This window comes from Centruroides sculpturatus, unplaced genomic scaffold (assembly GCF_000671375.1).
Source record: "Centruroides sculpturatus isolate CEXI.00-Female unplaced genomic scaffold, Cexi_2.0 scaffold540, whole genome shotgun sequence".
NCBI lineage: Eukaryota > Metazoa > Arthropoda > Arachnida > Scorpiones > Buthidae > Centruroides > Centruroides sculpturatus.
The window spans coordinates 413,929-440,590 of record NW_019384831.1 but is presented as its reverse complement, the minus strand read 5'-3'; the positions used below and the strand labels follow the sequence as shown (position 1 = coordinate 440,590).

The 26,662-nt window shown below is 30.8% G+C and overlaps 1 protein-coding gene across 1 annotated transcript in view; it reads left to right on the top strand.

The window, feature by feature from the left end:
- Nucleotides 1-24,175, top strand: part of LOC111630126 — a 29,970-nt gene extending 5,795 nt beyond the window's left edge. Inside the window, exons 2-9 of the mRNA XM_023374153.1 lie at nucleotides 11,439-11,581; nucleotides 11,663-11,680; nucleotides 16,040-16,160; nucleotides 16,250-16,337; nucleotides 19,138-19,232; nucleotides 21,082-21,249; nucleotides 23,356-23,449; nucleotides 23,916-24,175. Coding sequence (XP_023229921.1) covers nucleotides 11,439-11,581; nucleotides 11,663-11,680; nucleotides 16,040-16,160; nucleotides 16,250-16,337; nucleotides 19,138-19,232; nucleotides 21,082-21,249; nucleotides 23,356-23,449; nucleotides 23,916-24,003 — 815 coding nt within the window. The 3' untranslated portion in view covers nucleotides 24,004-24,175. The remainder of the gene's footprint in view (nucleotides 1-11,438; nucleotides 11,582-11,662; nucleotides 11,681-16,039; nucleotides 16,161-16,249; nucleotides 16,338-19,137; nucleotides 19,233-21,081; nucleotides 21,250-23,355; nucleotides 23,450-23,915) is intronic.
- The last annotated feature ends 2,487 nt before the right edge of the window (nucleotides 24,176-26,662 follow it).

Sequence of the window (26,662 nt, the reverse complement as noted above, 5' to 3'; positions counted from 1 at the left end):
AGAACAGAATGCCAAGCCACGATCTGGCCACGTGAATAAGTTGAAGTTACATCCTTCTAACAGGAAAAGTAACTTTCGTTATCATGGAATTATAACAAAACCTGCCAATTCAATATAAATGGAAAAAAAATATTATATGGAATTGAACGAAAATGAAAATTTGCTTGATAATTCAACTACGCTTGTTGGAGAACAATAAAAGCACTATACTCAACAAGCCACCAATAAAACTCAACTGCCTAACCTATAACCAAAGTCTCCTTTTAATTTGTTTTTAAAAAAACGCTTGACAAATTTGCCCCGTATGCCGAAGTTGCCCCGGTCTCCCCTATATCAATTGCACACTATTATATAACAAACATTGGAACGAAAACTATATAGTTTCTTTACTTTCGCTTATTGTCATGTTTATAGCGATACTCGGATGATACGAAATGACATTAATTAAAAGTTTCATTAATCAAGTAGACAAGAATTAAAAATATATCTTAAATTTTTCATATATTTTATAATGTTAACCGTAAGAAACTTTCCAATTCACAGTCGAATATGAAACGGTAATCTGCTAACGAATCAAATTTTCCGACAAACGAGCCAAATATTTAAACTCGGTTTCCTAAAAAACACTTTAGAACATACTTTGTGGTCGCTGTAACTTTGCATTAAGTAATTTTCTTATTGGAATGCTTCCATACCTCTTGTCCTATAGGAAGAAAAGGCTGTTGAGGTAGGGGGTGAAGATAATTCGACCAAATGTAGTCGTTGACTTTCTCCCGGAAGAGGGGATGGTCACCGACTACTAATTAAAACAGGTCTATTATGAATTAATATTTGAAAAGTGATCTGTGTTGGATAGTTTGTGATTGTCCTTCATAAGATGTAAGATGCTAATTTTAATTTCTGAAATGTTTGATGTAAAACTTCTTTAAATAGAAAAAATGTTGTAGAAATGGTAGAATAATTCCGTTTATGTTATAATAATGTTTAAAGTTTGGCAACATATTGTACATGGGAAGTTCTTTTTCGTAAATATTGCGCTTATAGAAAAATTATCTAGCTGTAAGTTGAAAAAATTGCACTTATAAACTCTGAATGTCTGTATGTTTTTTCATAATCTGGAGAAAAGAGTTACATGGATAAATGTTAATACCAGATCTGGAAGTTTTATGTGACAAGAAGCCCAGATTAAGTATATACGAACATTCGGTCTAGAACAAAAAAAGTATGGTGCACAAAGGCAAAACAACCATTAAAATTATTGAAAACATTCCGATGAAAATTTGCAGCCGGCATTGTGACGACGTCACAATGAATAATCGCAGGTGATAATTATTTTTATTTATTTGGTTACTGCAATGCGACACGTCAGCTATCGGCCAAAGAGCATTCCGGAAAGACTTTAATGTAAAGCTGCTCTGAATTCAGGTGTCAATTACGCGAAGAAAACCCAGAAAACTTATTGTCACCAGTTTGTTGACAGTGTGCGAACACAGTGGCCGAGCGGTCAAGGTGGCAGCCTACCGCCCTGGGGACCCGAGTTTGCATCCGGACAGGTCAAGGAATCCCCAGAAATGTTTCGGGTGGTGGTCCGCTCAAATATGTCGGGCCCCGTCCCTCACCACCTGGCAGCACCATTGTGGGCCTGGCTGAACCCGTAATGGGCTGGCAAATAGAGGCCCTCTTAATGCCCACAGGGCGGAAAGAGTTTTAAAAAAGTCTGCAAACACACGACTAACTTCCTGTATTCAGTGATTTTATTCATTCGGTTACTGATAGGTACTTATTTAGTATTGGGTTGAATTAAGGTATTATTGGAAAATTAAAAGTCAATATTTNCGATTTCCCGAAGGTTAGGAATAGAAAATGGGTTTAAAATATTCCAGGAATTGGTTTTTCAATCAAACTGATATAATCATTTCAGATTTCCAGAAAATTTCGCAATGGCCAAGTAATTACGTTTATTTTATAAACCAAACAATAAAACTATTTATTATTCCGTGACATTAATAGCTGAAATGACTTGGCTTCTCATTAATAATGTTTTATTAAAATTTTATTATTAGTTTGTTTAATTACTTTATTTTCTGAATTAAAGTAAGCGTAATGAACTAATATCGCTTCAAAAATTTAGTCCTAAAATGGGGACCCGGGTTCGCATCCGGACAGGTCAAGGAATCCCCAGAAATTTTTCGGGTGGTGGTCCGTTCAAATATGTCGGGCCCCGTCCCTCACCACCCGGCAGCACCATTGTGGGCCTGGCTGAACCCGTAATGGACTGGCAAATAGAGGCCCACTTAGTGCCCACAGGGCGGAAAGAGTTTTAAAAAAGTCTGCGAACACACGACTAACTTCTTGTATTCAGTGATTTTATTCATTCGGTTACTGATAGGTACTTATTTAGTATTGGGTTGAATTAAGGTATTATTGGAAAATTAAAAGTCAATATTTACGTAACAGAGGACCTATTTAACCTTTCTTACTACTTGTTGACTTTTCCCAACTTTGGATCTATAATCCTTTGAGTCACAATTTCAATTTATTTAGCAATCCTTCCTCATTCACACATCTCCAAGTATTTAAAAATATTTCTTTTCCAATAAAATATCAAGTTTACGGTTTTGTGAATCTTTTTCTTTTAGTTTATGCCGATGAAAGAAATAAATAATAAAAAAAATTAAAACATTTTTCGGCTTTGTTTACACATTTATTGGACCGCATGCAACCCGAAGGTGGATCGGATGCTGATTATACACCTCTGATCTAAGATCTATCTATGTTAAAGGTGACAGTAATATTATTGAAATAGTTAAATTATCTTAATTTTTTGGAGTAGTAATCAGTCGTATTTTTAATTTTCTGCAGACAGAAGATTAATGGCAGTAATTATAAAAAATAAAAACAAATAAACAATGCCAGGAAACTACAGCATGACATTGTCAATCTGACTTTCAGGTTATTAATCGTTTTCACAAAACTTTCCTCAGAATGAACAATAAAGAAGTTTTATTATAAAACTAATTTAGTTGCCATTTAATAGAAAGAATTTGAACTTAACGTTTGTTCCAACGTGAAATCTTATTTTTTGAACGATGAAGAAGAGAATTGTTCTATTTGTGATATTTCTATTCATAATATTTTGCAAATCAAACGAGGTTCGTGAAAGTAAGATAGAGAATAGTACACAAAAATTTAATTGGAGCGAATTAGATAAAACAGTAAAATTTCTGAATGCAGCAGAAAAGAATTTGAAAAATTTGACAAAATCTGTGGTCAAATTCGCTCTTCCATATTTAATGAAAATTTCCGAAGAAACGAATTTATCATCGTCATGTGTTAGGAGTGGAGTCATGTTTATGAGAGATTTAACCCAGTTGAAAGAATGGCCGTTACAAAGTAAGAACTTATAAATATTTATTGTTGATAGATTGATAATGTCAAAAGTCTGACTTCAGGGTCGTCAAATCCGCGACGAAAAGGTTTATTTTTAAAAGTAGGTCACGCTAGCGGCCGCGTGCGCGGGCGATCGGATTCGGGATACAGAAGATCTGAAAAACCTCATACCAGAAGAGAATCACTCGGATGCCACGTTAACAACTAATATCGATTTAATTACGAAGAAAACATGATACAATTTACAACTTAGAACGACAATATATTTAAGTGATTTATAGACGTAAGTGGTCGAAAGAGACAGAGAGAGTTTACATGAATTTCGCGTGCCGATCAATACTTGGGGTTGACTGTGTTCGACAGTTCTGATCCTCGTTGATGGGGATGGGGTTGACTCGTTCTTGATCGTTGTAGCAAGATTTCATAGTGACAGTTAATAGTTCGTTTTCAGAATGCGTAACAGTAGACGAGAAGGTATCTGTTGAAATAAAGTAACCGTAAAAACTAGATGTATCCAATCGAATTAGATAATGCACAGCAGATCTGCACCTAGCATTTGCGAGGCCCGGCGCAAATCTAAAATTGTGGGACCCTTTCCAAAATGAAACTAAGTATTAGTAAAAAAACTTAATAAATAAAATAATTAACGTTATTTTTTCATAATTTATTTAAACAAAAGTGCGGAAATTATAAAACAAAAACTGTAAAAAAAATATTTTTTAAAGATTGTATGAAATATGTTTTTAGTTTTATTTTAAATGTTTTATTAAACCTTTTCGCAATATTTTATGAAATATCAATTTTGCGGGCTTTTATTTCAACAAAATCTTTTATAAAAACAGCGCAATGTAATTTTTCACGTATTTCCTGCTCAATACATAAAAATGTCAGATTTGTTAATCGTTCCTGTTGATGCTGTTGAAATTCGAATTGTTAATAATATTCTTAAACTAATTACCAGATTTGGAAGCGTCGTGCATATTTCTCAAAGAATCTGTTTTAGTTTTTACACTAGAAATCTCTGTCACGTCATTTAATTCTTCTAATGCTGTTATAATTTTGTTTAAATTAGATCTAACTGTCTTTACAGAATTCATTCGGCCTTCACAACGTGTATCTGATAATGGTTTTAGAATTGAATTTCTTAAATGTTTCATTAGATTAGCCCACCTGTGAGCATAGGTGGAAAATAGTAAAACAATTAAAATAATCATTAATTCCAATTTCATTTCGTTATTGTTTGTTAAGCATTTCTACAATTCGAACAATGAGAGTCAATTGTTTAATACGAGTTTTATCGGTGGTACAGTCTAACTGTACTGCATAACATTTACTTTTTATTTATTTTTGTATTATTATTTCATTTTTAACTTTGTTTGCCAACATATTAATTATGTGAGATAAGCCGGGGGTATAAAGTTAGTAAACTTGTGTACCACTTAATCGGCACAAGATCGTCAGATCCGATCTCTATGTCAATGGAAGTCTAACCTATGAGCGGTAACAAAGATTTCGATTGTGAAATCAAGATTCCCGTCAGGATATTGACATCAGTTAAACTATTATTTCGCGGTTTAACTCGCGATTCTTCTATGTCGATTAGGATGGCTGGTTTGAGTAGGGAGACACACGTGAGTAAGTGATAGGAGTTTATGAGAAAACTAGAATCAAGTCCCATTAACAAATTAACATATATTTTAATGGAAAAAAAAGAATATAAATGAACAAACATAAATAACATCTAGCTACGATTAAACATGAATAATTAAACCTTTAAAAATAGGTTGGTCTTTAGAGGTTGATAGAGACAGTTTACAAACAATACTGTATTATATTATATTACGTCTGTGATAACTTGAATTATGCGATTCATAATCTTGGGCGGAAATCACTCGTGTGAAGAACTATGGCACTTAGTTAAACAAAGACAAGCTGAAACAATGAAGAGCTGATGTCCGCAGATTTTAGCGCGTAACTTTATTTTATACTAATTTTTTCTTCCAATGGAAATCGAGCCTAAGGATCATCTGACAATGATCTAAACATGTAGTCATCGGTTGACTAACTACTTTTCTGAAGGAAGTAAACTTGTTGGAAACAAGTGAACTTCCTTTTTTTTCTCTCCTTTTTTCTGTTAATTTCTGTGGATAATTTTCTTTTAATTTATAAAATTATAATGCTTTCTTATAAATATTATTATTAAAATCTAAGAATCCATGCGAATTCTCACAATTATTTCATTTTGTTTTTTTATCTTTGATATGTCTTATATGTTCTGCCATTCTTGCATCGAATTTTGAAGTTAATTTCAATTGACCTTAAAATTTTACCATTATTTTTTGTATTATCTGATTCCTTCTACGAAGTGCATCATTGTTTTTAGCTAAATATTGTATGCAAAATATAATCTTTTTAAGAACTTCACACATCTGAATTAATTTGTCTTTGATTAAAATCGTCAATTGTTTGTTCTTTTTGCAAACTGTTTTTAGCTCCATAGAATATCTTTAAGTGATTTTCGGTGTGGCAACGATAATTCATATTTATTTCAGGGACTTCCAAGGTGCTTCCAATCAAAAACACCTTCATTTACTAATGCTAAACATGATCTTTGACAATTGGTTAAAACATAAATAACAGTAAAAACAAAGTAACTTATCTTTTAGTTTTGAATAGAGAAAACAGTTTCTGCAACATTTTTTTCCACTTAAATGTACTGTACTTTTGTATAATAAGATACATTAAATTTTCTACCCAGTTCATCTGTTGAAAAATCGTAATATGTTACTTGAAAAATGTTTTTATTAATTAATAATAATCTGATTTTCTCAGAAGGGTGTGATGGCTAAGTTCCAGAATCGTCTTCCAATATGGTTGATAATTTGATAATTCATTAGATTTTTCGTTTGCCCTAAGAAAAAAAAATCTTGACCTTGATTTATAGCTTTATCTTCATTCAATAATGAAGGTAATTCTTTGTATGTAGTTTGTGACTCTTCCTTATTTTGTACACTAGTGCTAGCTACAGCCAGATCATTCAGTTTTAAAATATTTTAAAAGATTATCAGTTTGACGACTTTCTGAATTTTTTTATTTTCGGCATGTTTTCTTTTCTGTTTAACACTTAAATAATTTCTATTTTATCTCTACTTATACCTGTTGCTAATGTTCTAAATTCTAGAAAAAATAGACAATATAACTTGAAAATTTGAAAAACCTACTTGTGTCCGTAAAGTTTATGTCTCAAGTATTAAAAGTTATTATGAATATAACAATGTTTTTCTCTGCTGTTTTACAGTAATGGAGTAATAAACGAAGTTAAAATTAAGGTGTTTTAACCTTATTAAATTAAAAAAGTACTATTAAGCAGCATAAATTTGTTCAATGGAAACATTAAATAGCTTACAATTTGCTTAAGTGTTTAAATTTTCCGTGCTATGCAAACTACGCTAATCTGACTTGGCGCCTAGTTTTGTCGATATTGCCAACTTACAATTTATATTATAAAAACTATTTTTTTAAAATATTATTTTGATTATTTTTAAGGTAATTATTCTTTTATTAAAAAACTACTAATAGAAAACTAATAAACACAAATATATTTGAATTTATACATTAAACAGTTATTCTTTTCGTAGATCATAAAATCAATTAGTAGCAAAGTTGTTTCAAGAAATCAAGATTTATAAAATTTTTCCAGTGTACTTTATAATTATAGTTTAAAATTAAGTTTTACGTTGAATACAATTTGTTACATTTTAATTATGAAACATTATTATGCTGCATCCTCTTAACCCGTCGGCACGCGCGTGCTCCGTCAAATTTAAATTACGCGCGCTCGGTCAAATAGGCACCAATTTAAAAAATTAATTAATAAAAATTTAGCNTTTTCTAATTACAACTTAAATAATTTCTATTTTATCTCTACTCGTACTCATTGCAAATGTTCTAAATCCTAGAAAAAATAGAAAATAAAACTTGAAATAAAAATGAATTGAAAAATAATATAATAACTAGAAAATTTGAAAAACATACTTGTGTCCGTAAAGTTCCTTCCCAAGTATTAAAAGTTATTATGAATATAACAATGTTTTTCTCTGCTGTTTTACAGTAATGGAGTGCTGAACGAAGTTTAAGTTAAGGTGTTTTAACCTTATTAAATTAAAAAAAGTACCATTAAGCAGCATAAATTTGTTCAATTGAAACATTTATTAGCTTACAATATGCTTAAGTGTATAAATGTTCTGAGCTATGCTAACTACACTAATCTGACTTGGCGCCTAGTTTTGACGGTATTGCCAACTTACAATTTATATTATATAAACTGATTTTTTTAAATGTCATTTTGGATATTTTTAAGGTAATTATTCTTTTATAAAAGAACGACTAATACAACACTAATAAACACAAATATATTTGAATTTATACATTAAACAGTTATTCTTTTTGTAGATCATAAATTCAATTAGTATTGTTATCAAAGCTGTATCAAGAAATTAAGATTTATGAAATTTTTCCAGTGTACCTTATAATTATAGTTTAAAATTAAGTTTTACGTTGAATACAAGTTGTTACATTTTAATTATAAAACATTATTACGCTGCATTTTCTTAAGCGCGAAGCCCGGGACGGTTGCCCCAGTTGTCCGGCCCTAAGGGCGGCTGTGATGCAAAGTCTTAAACGGTTCGAGGAACGGACGACGACTGCAAATATCGAGGTAATGGCGACGATTCCTCGACTGCCCGTTTGGTATTATTTTAAAAGGATGAAATCCAAACAGCAAGTCGGGAGGTTACGAGAAAGTGTCGTCTTTTACGCTGAGAACTGAAAAGACGAACTGCTCCCAGTTGGGAACGTTGACAGAAAGTAGAAACATTACGTTGTGATTCAGTTATGTTATTAATAAGTTCGGATTCTCACCATTATTTTAGATTTTAGGTAGAATAATTTAAATTTATTTGTTTATTAGTAAAATGTGTTTAAGTAAATGCTTAAAAATAAGAAATGATACGATTTAAATATATTTTAGTAAATTAAAAAAAAATTCTATTAATCGTATTTTTCGAGAATAGGTTGGTCGGTGGTATTTTATATTTCCCAACACAAACATTTATACAGAGGATTTATACATACATATAATGACTATATTTTTGAAATGATTATATTTAGAAATTTTTTTGATATTGGTATAGAGAAAAAGAAACTGTCCCCAAATATCATTAAAATTCATCGTCATCGATCTTAAGAATCCTTATAGTTATTGCCTTATTCCATAATTAGAACTTGGTAACATTTAATTCAAAATAATTGGGTTATGATATAATGCAAGTTTGATAAAAACATTTGTGAGATCCGAATAGACCTGGGACAAATTAATAATCTAATTATAAATTTTGAAAGAAAATATTCTTTCATTTTTGGGGTGAAAATATCGTTTTTCTAACGTGGGGAACGGATAAAAAGTCACTTCCTTTAACGGAAGTTGAACCATCTTTCTGTTTTCCACTTATCTATCCAAAATCTCAACACCCTGGGAATTGTCGACCCCTCGATAAATCCCGTCTTCCTCTATTCACGTGAGGAAATCCTAAACGCTAATTGAATGAGAAGTGAAAAATATAGTCAGAATTTTGCATGATTCGAGGAGTACGTCAGAAGATCTCATAGAGGAGAGAAGTATATCATATTTGCTCCCTAAGGCCAACGCCCTTAGTTAGGAGTACGCATGAAGATCTCATAGAAGAGAGACGTATTTCATACTTATACCGAATGTCAACGCCTTAGTCATTTCCCGCATGAATGTAATAATGAGTTAAATTAGTAAGAATAGAAGAAAATATATAATTATGTGCCTTGCAAGACTGCTCCATTAACTGCAGTGTAAGAAAACAACGAAGTGAAGTATAATCATACAATACAGAAAAAGATAAAGTAAATTGAGGTAGTATGATTAACATTGAATTTGTGAGCTCTCTCTCTCAATCGTATAATCTGTCATTCGCTTAATTTTAATTTATTCAATAATTCTATTTTTGTATAATATTGTTTATTCTGGTTTTATTAAATTCCTTTATTATTTGTTAACGAAATGTCTCATCATTGAATAAAATCCGTGTTAACCTCACTAAACGCGTGTTAATCCGCGAATCTAAATTTAATTAACCGGTGTCGGGAATCCTGACAAGGAAGAGGTAATTACATGATCATTCTATTCCGTTTAAAGATTAAAATATTAGTTAAAGCCCTCCACATTCAATTTTCCTTAATTAAGGAAAAGCCATTATTGTTGACAAACCGAGGACTATTCTCACGGAATAACCGCCGATTAAGTGTTACAAGAGTAACAAACTACCCCGTATCCCCGACTAGTTCCTCACAAACTTAATTATCTACAACAATACATAACGGGTTTTATAAAATAAATACTTTTTATAAAACACTTTAGCTGCAAGTTTTATTTGTTCGTACATTTAGGCCTATATGTAATATAGTTTTTTTATGTAAAAGACTTTTTCTCTTCCTCTACATAATCTTTCTCTAATTCGGTGTGTATTCCTACAATCTTCAAGTTACTCTTCTGTCTGATTATTTCTGTTTTGATATGATTCGAGACCGCAAAAATTCTTTCTTACGCTTTGGCATTGTTTTTTATATTTTTACTTTTCACACTTCACTATTTACTTTTCACTTTCTACTTTTTTCTGTTATTCGTTCACTTTTCCTTATGAAAAATCAACTAGAGTATGTGCCTCACACGTCTCCGAAATCCATCCCCATTACTCATCCAACTACTAATCCAAAACATTTTCGACCATTCGAAAACATTTAAGAATAATCCTTTGAGTCCCAACTCCAATTTTATTTAGTATTCCTTTCAGCGTTGCATAATTTGGCTTCTTTGCGCCAAAGTTGGCTACCCTTTTTTTAGTTTGGCGTAAAAAATCTCATTTGGCGCATTGGCTACTTTTCGCGCTACATATTATTTATAAATATATTAGTCTAATAAAAATGCACTTTAAAATAGTGTTTTGTCATTTTTTTATTAATTACAGACCCAAATAAAACAAATATTTGTGTTTTTCAAATAAATTTCTGTTTGTCTACTTTATAATAAATGATTTTATATATTTCTAAGTAAAAATTGAAAGTGTCTGTAAAAGTAATTTTTTAAAATATTTTTTTCGTGATAAAAATTTAATACTTATTAATATTCTCTCTCGTGATTACTAAACCATTAAATGTATTTCTTCCATAAGCAATTCTGCTTGAAAACTGACAGTCCAAATTATGAAATTCTCCACTATGTCCTACAAATATTTGCATTATTTAGCATTTCGTCAAAATATCAGTGCGCACTATAATCTGTTTATCACATGTTAAATCTTATTCATATTTAACGACTGGACCACAAGTATATAATATACTTGTGGCCCAAAAATTCATGACATCTTCCAATGTAGTTCAGAGAAACAAAAAGGTTAGACACTCCTGTTATAGAACATACAGATAAATGCGAAAATAGCCAATTACAATTATTGCGCCATTTTGTAGATATAATATAAACAAATAAGTAATTATACACCGTTATACGACAGAGTTACTTCAGTTTTCCTTTTTACATTGTGCTTCAAAGTAACCTAAGAAACTCCACGTTAACAGTCCGTTGATGAATTCATCGAGCAGAATCCAGTGATTTTCTTTATTTGACAACAACTGGGTATTGTATACATATAAGTTTAATAATAAAGTAGTATTATAAAATGATAAAGTTTATTTAAGATAAATATATAATTATGTTTACCGTAGTACCTTAAATATTTTTTATATTATTTTTGGAAACTTAAATTTACAGAATTTAATTTCAAATATTTTATATAATACAATATGCTGATAGAAATACGTAGTACATAATTTATTGATTGGTTATCACAAACACGACAACTCTTTCAGAAAAATTATGTACTACATATTTGTATAAGTATACTGCATTAGACTATATATTAAAAAGTTTAACAGCTAATTAATATATTCACAATATCTTATTTCAGTGTTGGATTCTATGGGGAAGCCTTCAGCTGGTATGTTAGGTATAACTCCATGGATCAGGGGCGATTATGATCAGTGCCTGAACATTGATAGTGGACGCAGTTCTAAACTCAGAAATTCGAAAAATATTAACGGAAAGTATTGCGCAATCAAATTCGAATTTTCTGAAATAAAACCTGAAATTGCATAATTAATTTTAAACTTTAAAAATAATACAATCTTTCAGTTATTGGAAAATATAGCTGTAAGTATAGTAAATTTGTTTAAACTGTAAAAAATAATTTATCTACTGTTAAATTTAAATATAATTAATGTTAAGTATGCTAGGAAATTACGTTTAGAAATTTCCTAGCATACTTCAAATGTTCTTATAATTATTTTATTGAATATAAATAAAACTTTAAAACACTTAAAAAACCCAAAAAATCAAATATCTTTTATATGAGCACCTTTCAATTTTTCGTCTTATAGACACTAATTTTTTTTTACTTTTATACTCATCAAAGTTCTGTTAAGCTCATAAAAAAGCGGCTGGGTGGTGAAGGAGGGATCTAACTTTCTGTGGAAAATTCCCGAGAAGTTGCTTGCTTTTATTCCGTAGGGCGATAAACTGATCCAAGTAATTTCCACTTTAATCTCAAGATTGACGAGTGATATAATTGAGTTAGCTTATCGTCTGCATCAGGATTTCATACAGTATGATCGAAATGCTACTTCCGAGTTTAAATCTTCATTGAGACTTAAAGACGAAGTACAAAATCGATATTTGAGAAAAAAAATTATATATGAAATTGTGTTAAACAAGTTTAAACTTCAAGGTCTTTCTTTCTTAGTTGAATGTAAATATTTGACATTGTACCTAATTACTGCAATCACATGAAACTCGTTTTGCTGTATTGATGTTAACAGAGCTCCTTTTGTAGACCTTTTATGTGTACTTAACACGCATTCTAAATCATGATATCATCCAATATACTTTATAAATGCGTAATTAATGTATACGCATTTCGGGGCTATTGCCTTTTATCAGAAACGGCTATAATAAGACAATAAACCAAATCAACAACCAAATGAAATAAAACAAACATTCAAAACTGTGCTTACCTTTATATCATCTATTTAGTAAAATTATATATATAAATTTATCGTTAGTAATGTGAATATAAATAAATAGTGTAGTGTTGCCGACTTCAAGGGAAGTACAGTTTATCCCGCGTTAGAATGAGTTTAAGGAAAACCGCGTATGTAAGCGGTGGCGAAGGAGGCAAATGAAAAACAAGTGTTTTACAAGAGAAAAACTGTTTATTTGGTCGAATTCATGCTTACATCGATATTAGACAATTCCAAAACCTCGGCGTTCCTTCGAAACTGTGAGAGTTCGAATGATCGGTCGTAGCCCGGGCGGAGGAGAAGGATCGCTGGACGATACAGATGTTCGGTGTTAAGCTGCGGCGTCCTAGGTAATGGGCGGTAGCACAACACAGTAGATAAAGCACAACTGTAGGCTTAATCCAGAGGAGACTCTCCTTCGATTTTAAAGTTTCGATTTGTATAGCTTTTTCCCCACTACAGTTTCTCTCCCCACTATGGAAAGAGAGACCAATCCGAAATTTCCATTTCGAATTGGTCTCTCTTCCGATTTGAGGTGTCCATTTGATACCTCTTTGTCGACTCTGTTCGGTGACTGTTTATAAAACAGTAACACCAGCACTCATAACTCAGGCCGTTGTTTATACCATTATTTGACGTCTAAGAATTTAACGATCATTTTCATCTTTCATCTATCAAAATTTCCCTTATTTTTGTTCGAAAAAATTTATCTCGGCCTACATTTTATAGATTCGCGAGTCAATGATCTTCCTATTTATGAGTGCTCGTGTTAGAGTTTGTCGTCCGCTAAGACCTTAGCAGATAGCTTGAGACATATTCGAACAGATTCCAGTCTCGATGTTTACATCTTGTGTCGCGCAAGAATTTCACGGTTTACTCGAGTTTGAAATTCGTCTAGGAACCCACAATATTGATCTTGTTAAAAAATTATTTAAAGTACACCAGATCATTTTTTACCTAAACTGTAGTGTAAAAATATAACTGATTCCACTCCGATTGATTGACTTTCGAAAAATTGTCAAGAATGTAATCGTACTTCAGACGTTCGCCATCGGGTTCCTTCTTATCGGGAAGTCCATTTTGTGTAGTTGTTTACTACTTCCTATCATCTTGTTCGACAACGTTTTTAAAAAATTCTTACATAATCATGTCTTTTAATTGATGTGTGCATAAATTCAAGAGCAATTATTATTCAAAGAAACAAATAGTAAATGTATATAAGGCACGAATACATTTCAAATTGTTTTAAAATTGGAAACTAGCGGTGTCGCGTGCAACGACAACTGACTGTACGCTACGATGTTGTGAGTAACATTTTGCCCGCATTACAGTTTTCGTTTGTTGAAAGTGTATAAAGATGGAAAAGCAATTATCAACGTTTCTTATAAAACTCCTTGAGGAAATAAGAATAGGGTGCTCAGTTTATTTCTTAATTGTTCATCATTAATTTCTAAACCGAGCAAAGCACTTTGAAAAAGTCTTTTAATTACATTCGTTAGAACAGCCAGATGTAAAAATAAGCAGTAATGCAACTACATAATAATATTTGTACTGTATTATATTAACTATTTATCAGACTATATATAAACTGTATTGTCGTCATTATATTTTCTATTAAATGCACTGACATCTGGTATTTCTTAAATTCCGCTCGATGAGAAATCCAGAGTTTATTATGATGAAGTATAAACAACGTTTATAACAATTAAAAGAGAAAAAGAATGGACATATTGAGAGAGGTATTTAGGAGTGTGGTGAAATAATTGATCATGATTATGCATCTACAATGAATTGGAATGAATAATAGATGACGTCGCTGGCTTTGCTGAAAATTTTTTTTTTTAATATTACAGGTTGTGAAGTTTGTATTGAATTGACCAATCATAAAATTTATCAACCTGTAGCAAAGTTGACTGACCTGAAAACAAAAAGCAGACTCACATACCCAAAGTCATTTCTTATTTTACTACTTACTCAACTTGAACAATAATTATTTGTCAGCATGCTTGGTGATAACATTCTGAATGACATTGCAGAAGCACTGTCGCATAAAAATGTCACTTTTTCCATTTGAAACACATCAAAATAAAACGATAAAATATTTTGTACATCTAAAGTCAAGGGAATTTGCCAGACACATGACATTACATTACAAGGAGTTTAAAACAGAAATAAAAATAAATAAAATTTTTTTCCTACATAAAACACTTTTTGACATTATGTATATACAAGTTTAAGTTTATATTGTTCAAATAACCCACTATTATAAATTATGCTGTAATAAAATATATCACAGAAAAAACTTACATGCCAAACCCAAAACTGCTGTCACGTGAATACAAAATAAACCATTCGTAAAGAACACTTCTGAATAACGGACACCTTTTTTAACGCACATTTTAAATTTCGTCGCAGAACTTCTACAGGACAAATGTAAAAAGCTCTGCTTTCATTGTTCTGTGATGCTTTTAGTTTTCGCTATACATTTATCTCTTAATTAAACAATAATTACACTTCAAAACATATTCGTATGTAAACTTTTTTAAATATGTAGTATTCTTTCCAATACTTTTCATTACAGATGCAACGAAATGTGCTAAAAATTTTCTTTGAAATTCAATAATACAGTAGAGCGTCGATTTTCCGAAAGTCAATCATCCGAAACGTCAATCATCCGAAAGAATTCCAGTCGGCAAATTTAAATTTTCGTCAGTGCTGTGGCGCTTCAATCTTTGGCTATGTCTTGGGCTACTCAAATATTTTACGTTTTTGATACTAAATTAACTTCTAAAGTATAATTTTTTATTGTTTTTATATTTTTCAATACATTTATTTTGTTTGTACAGAATAGAAAAATAATTTTTAACGATACAATAGTCTTTGTTAGGCTTAACATCGACGAAAATTCAACGCGAAGCGACACGCAACGATAAAAATTTCAACATCCGATACATTAAACTATTTTTTTCGTACACAAATCGGTTATCCGAAATAGCAGTTATTCGAACAACCCCAGTCCCCAATTGATTCGGAAAATCGACGCTCTACTGTATATATGATTTTTGCAGAATATTTCATTTCGGATCAGCATTATTCGCATCATCTATCAGCAGCTTACATTTTTAAATATATTTTCGTATGTTTTGAAGTAAATTACATGATTAAATCAGTTTATGTAATGATAAAAACTGGAATTAAATACAAGTTGGTTTATTAGTCGATTTTTGCTGCGTAATTAATACGGACTCTCTCTCGTAAATAAGAAACAATACGTCTGGATAAGGAGACAAATGACATGGCGTTTTTAAAAACATACAGGCCATGTTATTAGTTTACTCATACAACTGTATAAGAACCATTTCTCGGGTGTATAACGCGCAGTGTATAACATCGTTTTTATAAAAATACAAATATTTAATGTTAACCACGTGAAAAATGTACATATACATTTATTTGTATAATAATGTATTTTATATAGCATTATTTTTTTCAGAAACCAACGTCAATTTCGAATTTATTAAAAGTTTCAAGTTCTTTCCGAGTAGAGTTTCGTTTCGATATTTGCATCCCGAGTGATTGCCACGAAAATGATTTAAGTAGTATTTTAAATTGGTGTAAGTATTTTCATAATATCAATATATGGTAACTTAAATACATATTTTATCAATAAGTTTATTAATTAATCATAAAAAATTTCTTACAGTGCTCGGTAGTGAACTGTCAGCTAGAGTTGATTATTGCAAAGAGAAGAACCAGAAAGTTGTTTATTCCACTGCTCAAATAATATGTTTGTAAGTTACACATTATGATTTGAATATTTCCTCATAAATTAAAGTTGAAGTGAATACATGGTAGCTACACACTAAGGTGTTCATCTAACGAGTGTTGAACAAAAAGTTTTATGTCCATGAGATAACTTTTTAAATATACTTGTCATTTATCTCACTAAAGAAAACGCGAATGTTTCCACGTTTATATTGTTTATTACACACTTAAAATTTTTATTTATTCGAGAATTTGCAAATACACTTGTCATGTCAGCACGACAGTTTGCTCATATCAAATTTGCTGTGGGTGAATTTTACGTGTTCGCTTCAGCATGTATTTCATATTACCATGATAAATTTGAAAACTTTTTCAGGTTCCATTTTAGCCATAGAGCCTAAAATAGAACGATCATTCATCATTCAATTCATATAAAAACGTTTAATGTTTCATTGCATTAGATATACTAGTAATTTTTTAGTAGTTTCATACTAAACTCTTCATTTTATATAGTAATGAAACAGAAATATTCTGTTGCTTCTAACAGTTTATTTTGATATTTAATATTATTATCTTTTTACTTAATATATAAATTAATTAAATTTAAAAATACAATAGCGTATGTGAATTAAAATATATATATATTATTTAAAACAATGTCAATCGCGATACAACGTGATGAGGAAAAAACAACTTTTCAGTTAGCCTTGACAAATTTCTTTGAATTTCTCGTATGGATTTGATTTCAGACCATATTGTTTTTTGTCATTATTATTATATAAATTCTTACTAAAAATACAAACGTATGTAAAATTTATAAAAAAATTATATGACTTTCTGCGCAGTATATTATAAAACAAAAATGACAACTTTGTACAACCCGTAAACACGTGTTCTGTAACTTACACTTCAAAGTGGCATTAGAAACTATTAGGCATAGCTTTGGTTATCATAATTTTCGAATGATAATATCAGCAGAATTACAGAAACAAAAACAGGATACATCAAAGCAAATTAGAAATTTTTATATTATAAAGATATAATATATGGGAAACACTAAATCATACAACAGTAAGCCTACGTCAATCTGAAATTTTAAAATAGAAAGTACAGTAAGTAAATTAACTTTCCTTTACATTTAAAGCAATAAATAAAAATTGCACAACTTTTTCATGAAAAGTTTCTGATATAGTTAATGCTGCTCTCATCGAGAATTTCCATTACTAGCATAGCAATTATAAGTAAGTACAGCATTGAAAACAGACCATTAAATAAAATTTACATATATTAAACTGTTTTCAAATTAACTAATGTACAGTAGAGCATCGATTACCCGACTCAATTGGAGACTGGGGTTGGTCAGATAATTAAAAAGTCTGATTACCGAAAAGTATGAAAAAATTCATTATTAGTGTAGTATATTATTATATCCCATGTAATTAGTATATTAGTATATCGCTATTAACATACTTCGCGTTGAATTTTCCTCGATGTTAAGCCTATCAAATTTTTTTAAAAATTATAATTGTCGCTATTGCATCGTTAAAAATTATTTCTTTATTTTGCACAAAATAAATACAGTACTGTACTGTACATTGAAAAACATTTAAAAATATACAGCCAGCTAGTATTTACCCTACTATAAACCCTTCGCCTCCTGTAAGTTTTATGAGAATGTCCCGGGAATCCAACACCAGCTGTTCTCAAGATCATCCAGCTGTAAACACAATGACTCATCAGTGTCAAATTTCGCAAAAAGGCAAGACAATGGAAAATAAAGTTTGAAGCTTTTTCTTCAAAAGTAACTCATTTCTTTCGTTATTTTTTCAGTTTTAAGTATTTATTATGTTTAATTATAATGTAATTAGAAATTGATCGGAGAGGAAGCGGTTAACAAGAACATTTATTAGCTTGCGCACATCCTAATTGGATCTTACACACAAGACATCCGCTATCGTGAACAATTGACGAAATAAAAGTGTACATTTATCAGAGAATAGACAAAGACTCAGTTTGTAAACAATTTACCTTTTGTATATACAACTGACACTCGATTTATAGCAGTCTTTCAATGACTGGACATAAAAAATGAACAGATGACGCTTAACTTAAGCGCGGTTTACAAAACTAATATGGTTAATATTAACACAACCACTCATAATTAAAAAATTAAGCCAGGTTTAAATACTGGCTTCCCTTTCATGGACGAGTCAGTGTAGCCAGTTAAAACACGCAAAAATTTAACAAAAATAATATTAAAGTAGCCAAGACATAGCCAAATATTGTGATGCGACATCACTAGCGGACATTTGAATTTGCCGACTAGAACGCGGTCGGTTAACCGAGGTGACGGTTAATCGGGGGGTCGGATAATCGATGCTCTACTGTACTTTCATACCTAAGTCAAACTCGTATTATAAAAGTACATCAGCTTTTTTTTGTGATGTTCTTACAAATTGTTTAAGTATAGGCAAATATTACTAAAAACACAAAAAGGAAATTGTTGAATCAATTCGTAATTGAAATTCACGACAAACAAATATTTTGGATCTTGCATATTGTGTCTGTTCTTTTGAAATTTGACTTTTAACGAGAAACACATCGTGGGTTATCAGACAAAACTCACGGTAAATAAAAGCAATTGTCAAATCATACTGTCATTATTTAAAGATAAAGTTAATTACAGATTATTATACATCGAGAATATATTGAATTACAAGAAAATAAATAGGTACTCGATACAACAGACACGATCACTTTCAGTCGTTTTTCCAGTAAAATAATAATAAAGTTTTAAATTTTCATTCCACTTACAATTTTTCACAGGTCGTTCTTCGGTTTCTTTTCAAGTTGGGTTGTCCTGGCAACTTTTGTCGAAACTTTAATGGAATTAGGCATTATCTCCTCAAGTGGTAAAAGAGGTCAGAGAAAAATCGTAAATGTTACTTACTATTTGTTCATTTTATACTAGTATACTATTATTACAATTATTATAGAAGTATACATATAATTTCGTTTGTCAGTTTAATACAACAAACGAAATAAGGTTCTTTTATATACAGTAATGTCGATGTTGAACGCATTTCAGTAACTGCTCCAAGCAACATAGACTACGCTAGACAGATGAAATTTCAAATAAGATGTATTAAAAAAAACAGAAAATAAACTATTGTTAAATTATGGTTTTTGAATCTCGGATATTTTCTTACATACCTTACATTAAAGTGTCTATTTTCAGTAAAGTAATTATGCTACAAATTTATTTCGAAACTTGTCATTAAAATTTTCATAAAAAATCTGAAAGAATGACCATTTCTTGTTATGCCATAGAACTACTGTTAATATACAACTACCTATTCCTTCGATCTCGGTCATTAAAAACTTTTCTTCTTTCTACTCACAGCTTAATAGAAAGTTAAAGAAAAACTTCGATAGAAAATAATTTAATACAAAAACACAAATTATTTAAAATTTAATAACAAAATTTACTTAGTTACTTATGACTAATAAACAGGTATATTACAAACCCGCCTGTTTAATTAACTCACCCAAAATGCATTTCGACCTTATACTAAACTTGGCTTATACTAGACTTGCTTAATTAATATTGTTGTGTTACTGTTTTAGTGATAATTTAGATTCTTTTTAATTAATGATGTGTATTTAATAATTTATAATTAATAAATACAAAGGAGGTGTGTTACCTAGCATATCTGGAGCACAAAATAACACACCTCCTTTGTAACTCCTCCCTGCATCTTGTAGAAATGTCTGAACCTGCAACTCTGTTGTCCTACTGCTTTTGCACCCTGTTCGTCACGTTACCATGCAACATTATGAAGAAATATTACTCCTGTCTATAGTGATAAAGCTTACTGCTCATACAGTCATGGCGACATTTTCACCTTTATATTGCATAGCTTTAGGCATGGTTTTAAGTTTAATTTGAAATTTTTTTTTCACCTTGTATAATTTCTTAAGTATACTAAAACCTCTCGCTAATACCAACTGATGAAAGACTATTTTCTATTAATAAATAGTCCGAAATGCATTTTGGATTTTTCGGTTTATATACTTATGTAACCATTTTAATGTACACTCCTTTTTGTTTTATTAAATGTTTTTACTTCGATTCTTGAGCGTTATGCTCATTATCATTGATGTGATAAGCCCTTACTATTAATATTATCTGCCTCACGGTTATAGATATTATAATTAATATATTGTAATGTTGACAATTGTCACTAAAGGTTCTGCTTTGTGTATCTCAAAATTGATAAGAGCCGGCATGAGCGATGCATTTTGTATAAGTTATTTAAGTAACCTGGGTTCTTAGTCTGTTCGTTAGCGATAAATAAATAAGTAGTTTTTATAATTAAATAACCCAAGCAGGAAGATTGTTAATACTGTATATGTAAAATTTCTTCATCTCTAAAACAAGTGGACTTTTTAAAATACCACCTAAAATAGAAATCGCAGAAGGTAATACATTAAAATCCAAGATTAATATTTTGAAAAGTATGAAATAAATGGAAAGTATGAAAATAATTTCAAAATTATTTTAATGTTTGACCTATTTTTAAAACTATTTACAAAAACCTTTTTATCCGAAAATAAAGTTTATCTTTATGCTTAAATGTTTTCTAGAGAGCAATAACTTTAATGATGAATATATGTACTGTAGTATATATATGTTATACAAGTACAGATAATTTTTAATTATAGCTGAAAATTCTATTACAAGACTAATTTTAAATATTTTATATTTAGATATTGCCACAATGAATTTAATCTTCGTTTCGTTGTATCAGTCAATTCGTAAGCTACGTTCTCATTGTATAAGAGACAGAACTGCTGCATTCTGTGGAATGAAGTTTTCTTTAATGTGTATATTAATTTTTTTTCACATTTTTGTAATGCTCCCTAATGAACCAGTAGGTAAGTTTTAGGTGTCGCTTCTTCTTGTCTTAATTTTGAAACTTTCTTCAGAAAATTATTTTACATATTTCGGTATAAGTGCTTTCGCTTAGTAAGTAGAGGGTACTTGAAGTAAAATATTAACAATTACATGAAAAAGGAGAAATTACTGCAAAAGGGTAGCAGAACTGCATTGTTTGAAAAGTCACAACTGTATTGGGTGTTATTGCCATGCAGCAAATAGAATGCAAAAGGTAGGGCTTTACCCTGGACATTGATGAAGTAAGAATCCTTATAATCTGTTCATTATCATTTACCTTATGTTGTTTAGTATAATAATTTAGTTTCCTATAGTGTTGCCAATAGGTATTTTGTCCTTGTGCGTACTTTCTATCTGCTCTGTAACATGCAGGTTGTATGGATAATTACACAGATGACAACACCCCATTGCGAAAAGCATAGTAAATTACAGCCTTCTCATATCAGACTTAAAATTTATTGAAAAAAATTGCATAAAACACTTGGCTTTTTTATTCAATTAACTCTATAAAATATTATTTTCAGTGACAAAATGTTAATGTTTTATTAAAATTCTCATTTTGCAATGTACAAACATGTAAATCCATTTTATTTTTAATAAAACATTTGTCACTTAATGCAGCAAATTTGTGTTTCACTTTAATTTTTTCGTGTCCGTATTAATTTGAAACACACCTTAGTTATCTCGGTTAACCGCGTGGAACTTTCAGCCATTAAAACACCACGTGATTGTATTTTCTCACGTGACTACCATACGAACTGTTATTCGCTGATAGAAACGCTTCTTGGCAGCGGTTGCCGCAGAAGATAAATTTCAACAAACTTTTGCCGCACGAGAAAAGTGGCACAAAATCGACTTCTGCGGCGAGAAAAAGTGACGTCATCTTGCCGCGTTTCCTTGCCGCGCCGCATGTGTGCACCCGGCTTTAGGGTACATCATGAGAACGCACACTAACAAGGGAGTTTTTGCATTCTGTGAAAACAGGTAAGATTGGCTGTAATGTAATAATCTTAATCGTTGCTATTGTTACTTTTTGCCCAACAACGTCGGGCTTATCTGCTAGTTTATAGATAGATATTAATAGTAAAATAAATCATACATTATTGTCTGATTCAGGAAATAGAAAAAAAAAACAAATCTTATAATATAATCGAGATGGGTCGATGATAATAAAAATAACAATAGTAATAATCAGCACAGAGCCCAAACTGTTAAAACTGAAATTTGAAATTTGGTACATAGAGCACGTCATTAGAATGGAGACTAAAAAGGATTTTTAAAATTTCTTTCCTGTGGGGGAGGGAGCGGATTAAAAATTATCCTGAAGAACTCGTCTTCTACTGTACTATTTTAAATGAGCTTTTTTTTGCATTTCGCGAGAAATCGAACAAATTTTTAGATTTACCTCAGAATTTTCTAATTGTCTCCGAATAAAAGAATTTAATTTTTTGCACCCAGTGAAAACAGGTAAGACCGGCTATAATCTAATAAACGTAATCTTCGCTATCATTACTTTTTGCCCGAGAAACGCTGAACTCATCTGCTAGTTATAAAATATCTTATTTTAATCAAATAATTGATTCATGGAAAGTCTCGTTTAAAGTTTCATAGAGCGATCCGTCATATTTCATCTCGGTTTAGTGTCATAAATCGATGATACCTTTATAGAAATATAGTAGTTGTTTATATCACGTAAACCTTTAAAAATACTCTTAATGCTGACACAATAAAAATTCATAAAACGAGAAAACACAGTGTTTGAAATTCCAAACAGTAAAAACAGAAAAAACACAAACTTATACCACGAATCATTGGTGTACGGGTTATTTTTTTTATGATCGACAACGTTGAAAAGAAATAATCGCACGAACTGAAAAAAAGTAAAGAAAAATAGTTAATAGACGTATCACTCGCTGTAGAAACTGAACAAGAGATAGACGTCAGATTCAATTATCAATATTAATAATACTCTTTGTCTACACAGTAATAGAGAAAATATTATTGCTTTACATCGGAAAAATCATAGTTCACACAAGAATACAGGTTTCTTGATTTTAAATCAATTTTAATTAAAACAATATTTTCAGAAAAGTACAAAAATATCCCGGAGTTGTATGATTATATTCCTGTGGAAATATCTACTGCTAGTTTCCCAATGATGGAGATTTTTTTCTTTATAAGGTAAATATCCTTATATTTTTATAATTATTTCTACTGAAATTAATACATTGATATTTGTTTTCTTTTCTTATAAAATTATCTAAAATATTCAATTTTATATATGACGAACATAATTATATAAAAATTTATATTTAGTGTAATAGTACCATACTGGTGTTTTAGCAAATATATGAAAAATAGTTTATAGCAAAATTTAAACTTTGTAAAAACTTTGTATAAATTAAGTTATTAGTAGCCGTTACGCTTAAAGGCAACGAAATGGTCAGTCTAAATTGTTCTCCGAGTCGTAAGCAGACACTTCATTGTGAAAGGCACCATTACAGCATTATAATTGACTATATTCTGCACTACAAATAATTTTATACTGCAGAATTTGATAAAACATTAATATATTGTTAGTGTAAAATTAAACAACTACACGTAGGATAATTCATAATGTTTTTTTTTTTTTTTAAACAAATTCTAGTGCTTTTCTTCTCTCTTATTCTAACCAGAACAGTGTGAAATCTGCAATGGATATTCTCGTTTTATTGAGAAAGAGAATCATCAGGTGAGAGAATTTTATATTTATTTGTATATGTTGATAATTCGTTCAGATATAGTGCAAGCAAATGTGCAAAATTTGAAGAAAAATTGTTTCAAAAATAAACTTTACTCAGAATCGAAACGAAAGATGGAAATACATTAGCTCACTGGTTATGATCAAACTTTCTTGAGTTTATAGTGCATCCCCAACGACTGACAAGTGCCAAACAGTAAGGCGCAGTACAGAAAATTAAACGAGAAAATTACGGGTGCAAATTGCACGATGTCTTAAAACTTTCATAATTCTTTCTATTTGATAAATGGTTGATGGTTTAGTACAGATGTGCCAGTTTCTCAGTTTTAATGCTAGAGAGTAAAATTCTGTTTATCCTGTGAGTAGCCGGGGTTAATGAGTGCGCCATAACCCGTTTACTGGCGACGGTTTGACGAAAACCGCTCACGTCGTCTGTGGATGGCGTTTTACTTTCGGGGCGCGTTTTTCCGGGTAACGGCATCGGCTTGTCAGTTAAAGTGGGAGGGTAAGAGAGGTCATCGATAAAGTATGGGCGATACTCGAGTAACAGAAGCTATTAACAAACTTAATAAGGATAAAATTTTGATGAAGAACTAAAATCTAAACAAAAGGTTATAGGAGTACAGGTATAATATTGAGGAATGACCCGCGTATTTAGGATTCTATCTATTAATATATATATATATACCGAACAGCAGCTGTATATAATTTTGCAAAGATATATTTCAGAGTAAAAAAACGTGTAAAATTTTAAAGTAAAATCTTCATATTTTCAAAGCTTATCGACTCTATAAAACTTTTTTCGTGTTTTTTAGTATGTTAATACGGACCTTGTTGGAAAGTTCTTATTATGAGTTATGTGGCTTTCGTATACAATATTATTCATTTTTTACTTGCATCATTTGATGACCAATGTTTTTGTTTATATAACTTTGTTTGAAAAATTACATTAACTCCAGCAATATGTGGAATAAATATAACTCTGTTTGGTGAGATACGGCAACACTTGTCATGAATGATGGGCATATGCCTACAGCAATGACTTTATACAAGGTCATTTTCATGTGTTAGTAACATGAACTAAACCTGAAATATTCCACACGGCTAACGTAACTAGAGTCTTTCGTCTCATGAGACATTATCTAGCGATCAACTATTAGAGTTCTGTTGTTATCCTCTTGGACGTTCGTCGGCCTCGAACAATATGTTCTAGTAATGATCGTTATAACTATAGAAAATTTTCGCTTATGGCGACTTTCTCAGCTATATTCTCCTAGAATGAACATCTTTCAATTAGCACTAATTTCAAAATTATATATCAATATCACTATGTTTTTTAGCGATTTTCGCCCTAACTGGCGAATTTGGCAATAGGTGGCGAAATCGACAGTTTTCCATATGCTTCGTGCAAAAATGTCTAGAAAACAGTCAATTGAGTTAAAATTGATTCCGTGACTAAGGTGGCAATATACGAGTATTTTATCGTACCAAAAAACAATTTTCTGCGTTAAGTGCTCTACACACGTCAACTACAAACGTGATACAATTAAGAAACGACTTTCGGAACAACTAAACGGTGCAAAAGACAAGAAACATAACACGCTACAGTCACAAACACTGTTATTTGAAAATGGAAGCGATTTTTATAAAGAAATGGTTGAAGCATTCACCAGTGCAGATATTCCGCTTGAAAAATTAAATAAGATTGTCCTTCGAGAAATATATTAAGACGATCAAAAGTGTTCCAGGTTTTTTATTGTAATTATTTTTTTAATGAAACGTTTATTTTATTGAAATTGCTGCTGCTGTTCGCGATTGTGCTCATAATTTAGATGAAATATGATTTTATTCGAAGTCTTGTTGCGTTATTTTTTTTTTAGCGCTGGGACACATCAAAAATATCCTCAACTCAGTAACAGAAAAAATCAAAGACGAAATTAACGGACAGGATATGACATTTTACTCAATAGTTGACAAATTCATTGACTTTTTTAAATGTACATCATATCACGTGTCTCGCTCACGCCTTACATAACGTTGCATTTAGGATTCAGAATGAGTACAAATTAAGAAATTTGCTTATATCAAAAGTTTTTTGTGAATTCAGGAAAAAGACAAAATTATTTTAAGAATGCAACTGGAGTTAGTAATCTTCCTTCAGAAACAATTGTCAGTCGCGGGAGTTTTGGTTAAACGCTTCAAAGTACCATGTCGATAATTTTGATACTGTTGAGCGCTTCATTTTCAACTACAAACAAAAGTCTCATTCAAATGCTACAAATGGTTTGGTGAAACTATTACAAGAGAAGAAAGTTAACCTCTAGAAAGAATTATTTGATCTCCGTAATTTCGTCAAGCTATCAAATATAATATCACTGGAAGAACAAGGACTCNTTCTTGTATTATCCTTCGAGCATAGATCTTAGGATCCGTCCTTTGATATCTGCTCTCTTTATTCTAATTTTTCTCCAATCAGTTATTCGAATTTTTATCATATGGCTGGTCACTATGACGCCTAATACGGACAAAACTGAAAAAAGAGCCAAGCAAATTATTTATAGATGTATATATAAATGCCTACAGAGGCTCTATAATATTGTTTATAGTATTATATTTTCTTTATAGACATTTTTATGCATGAAGGTTCATATAAG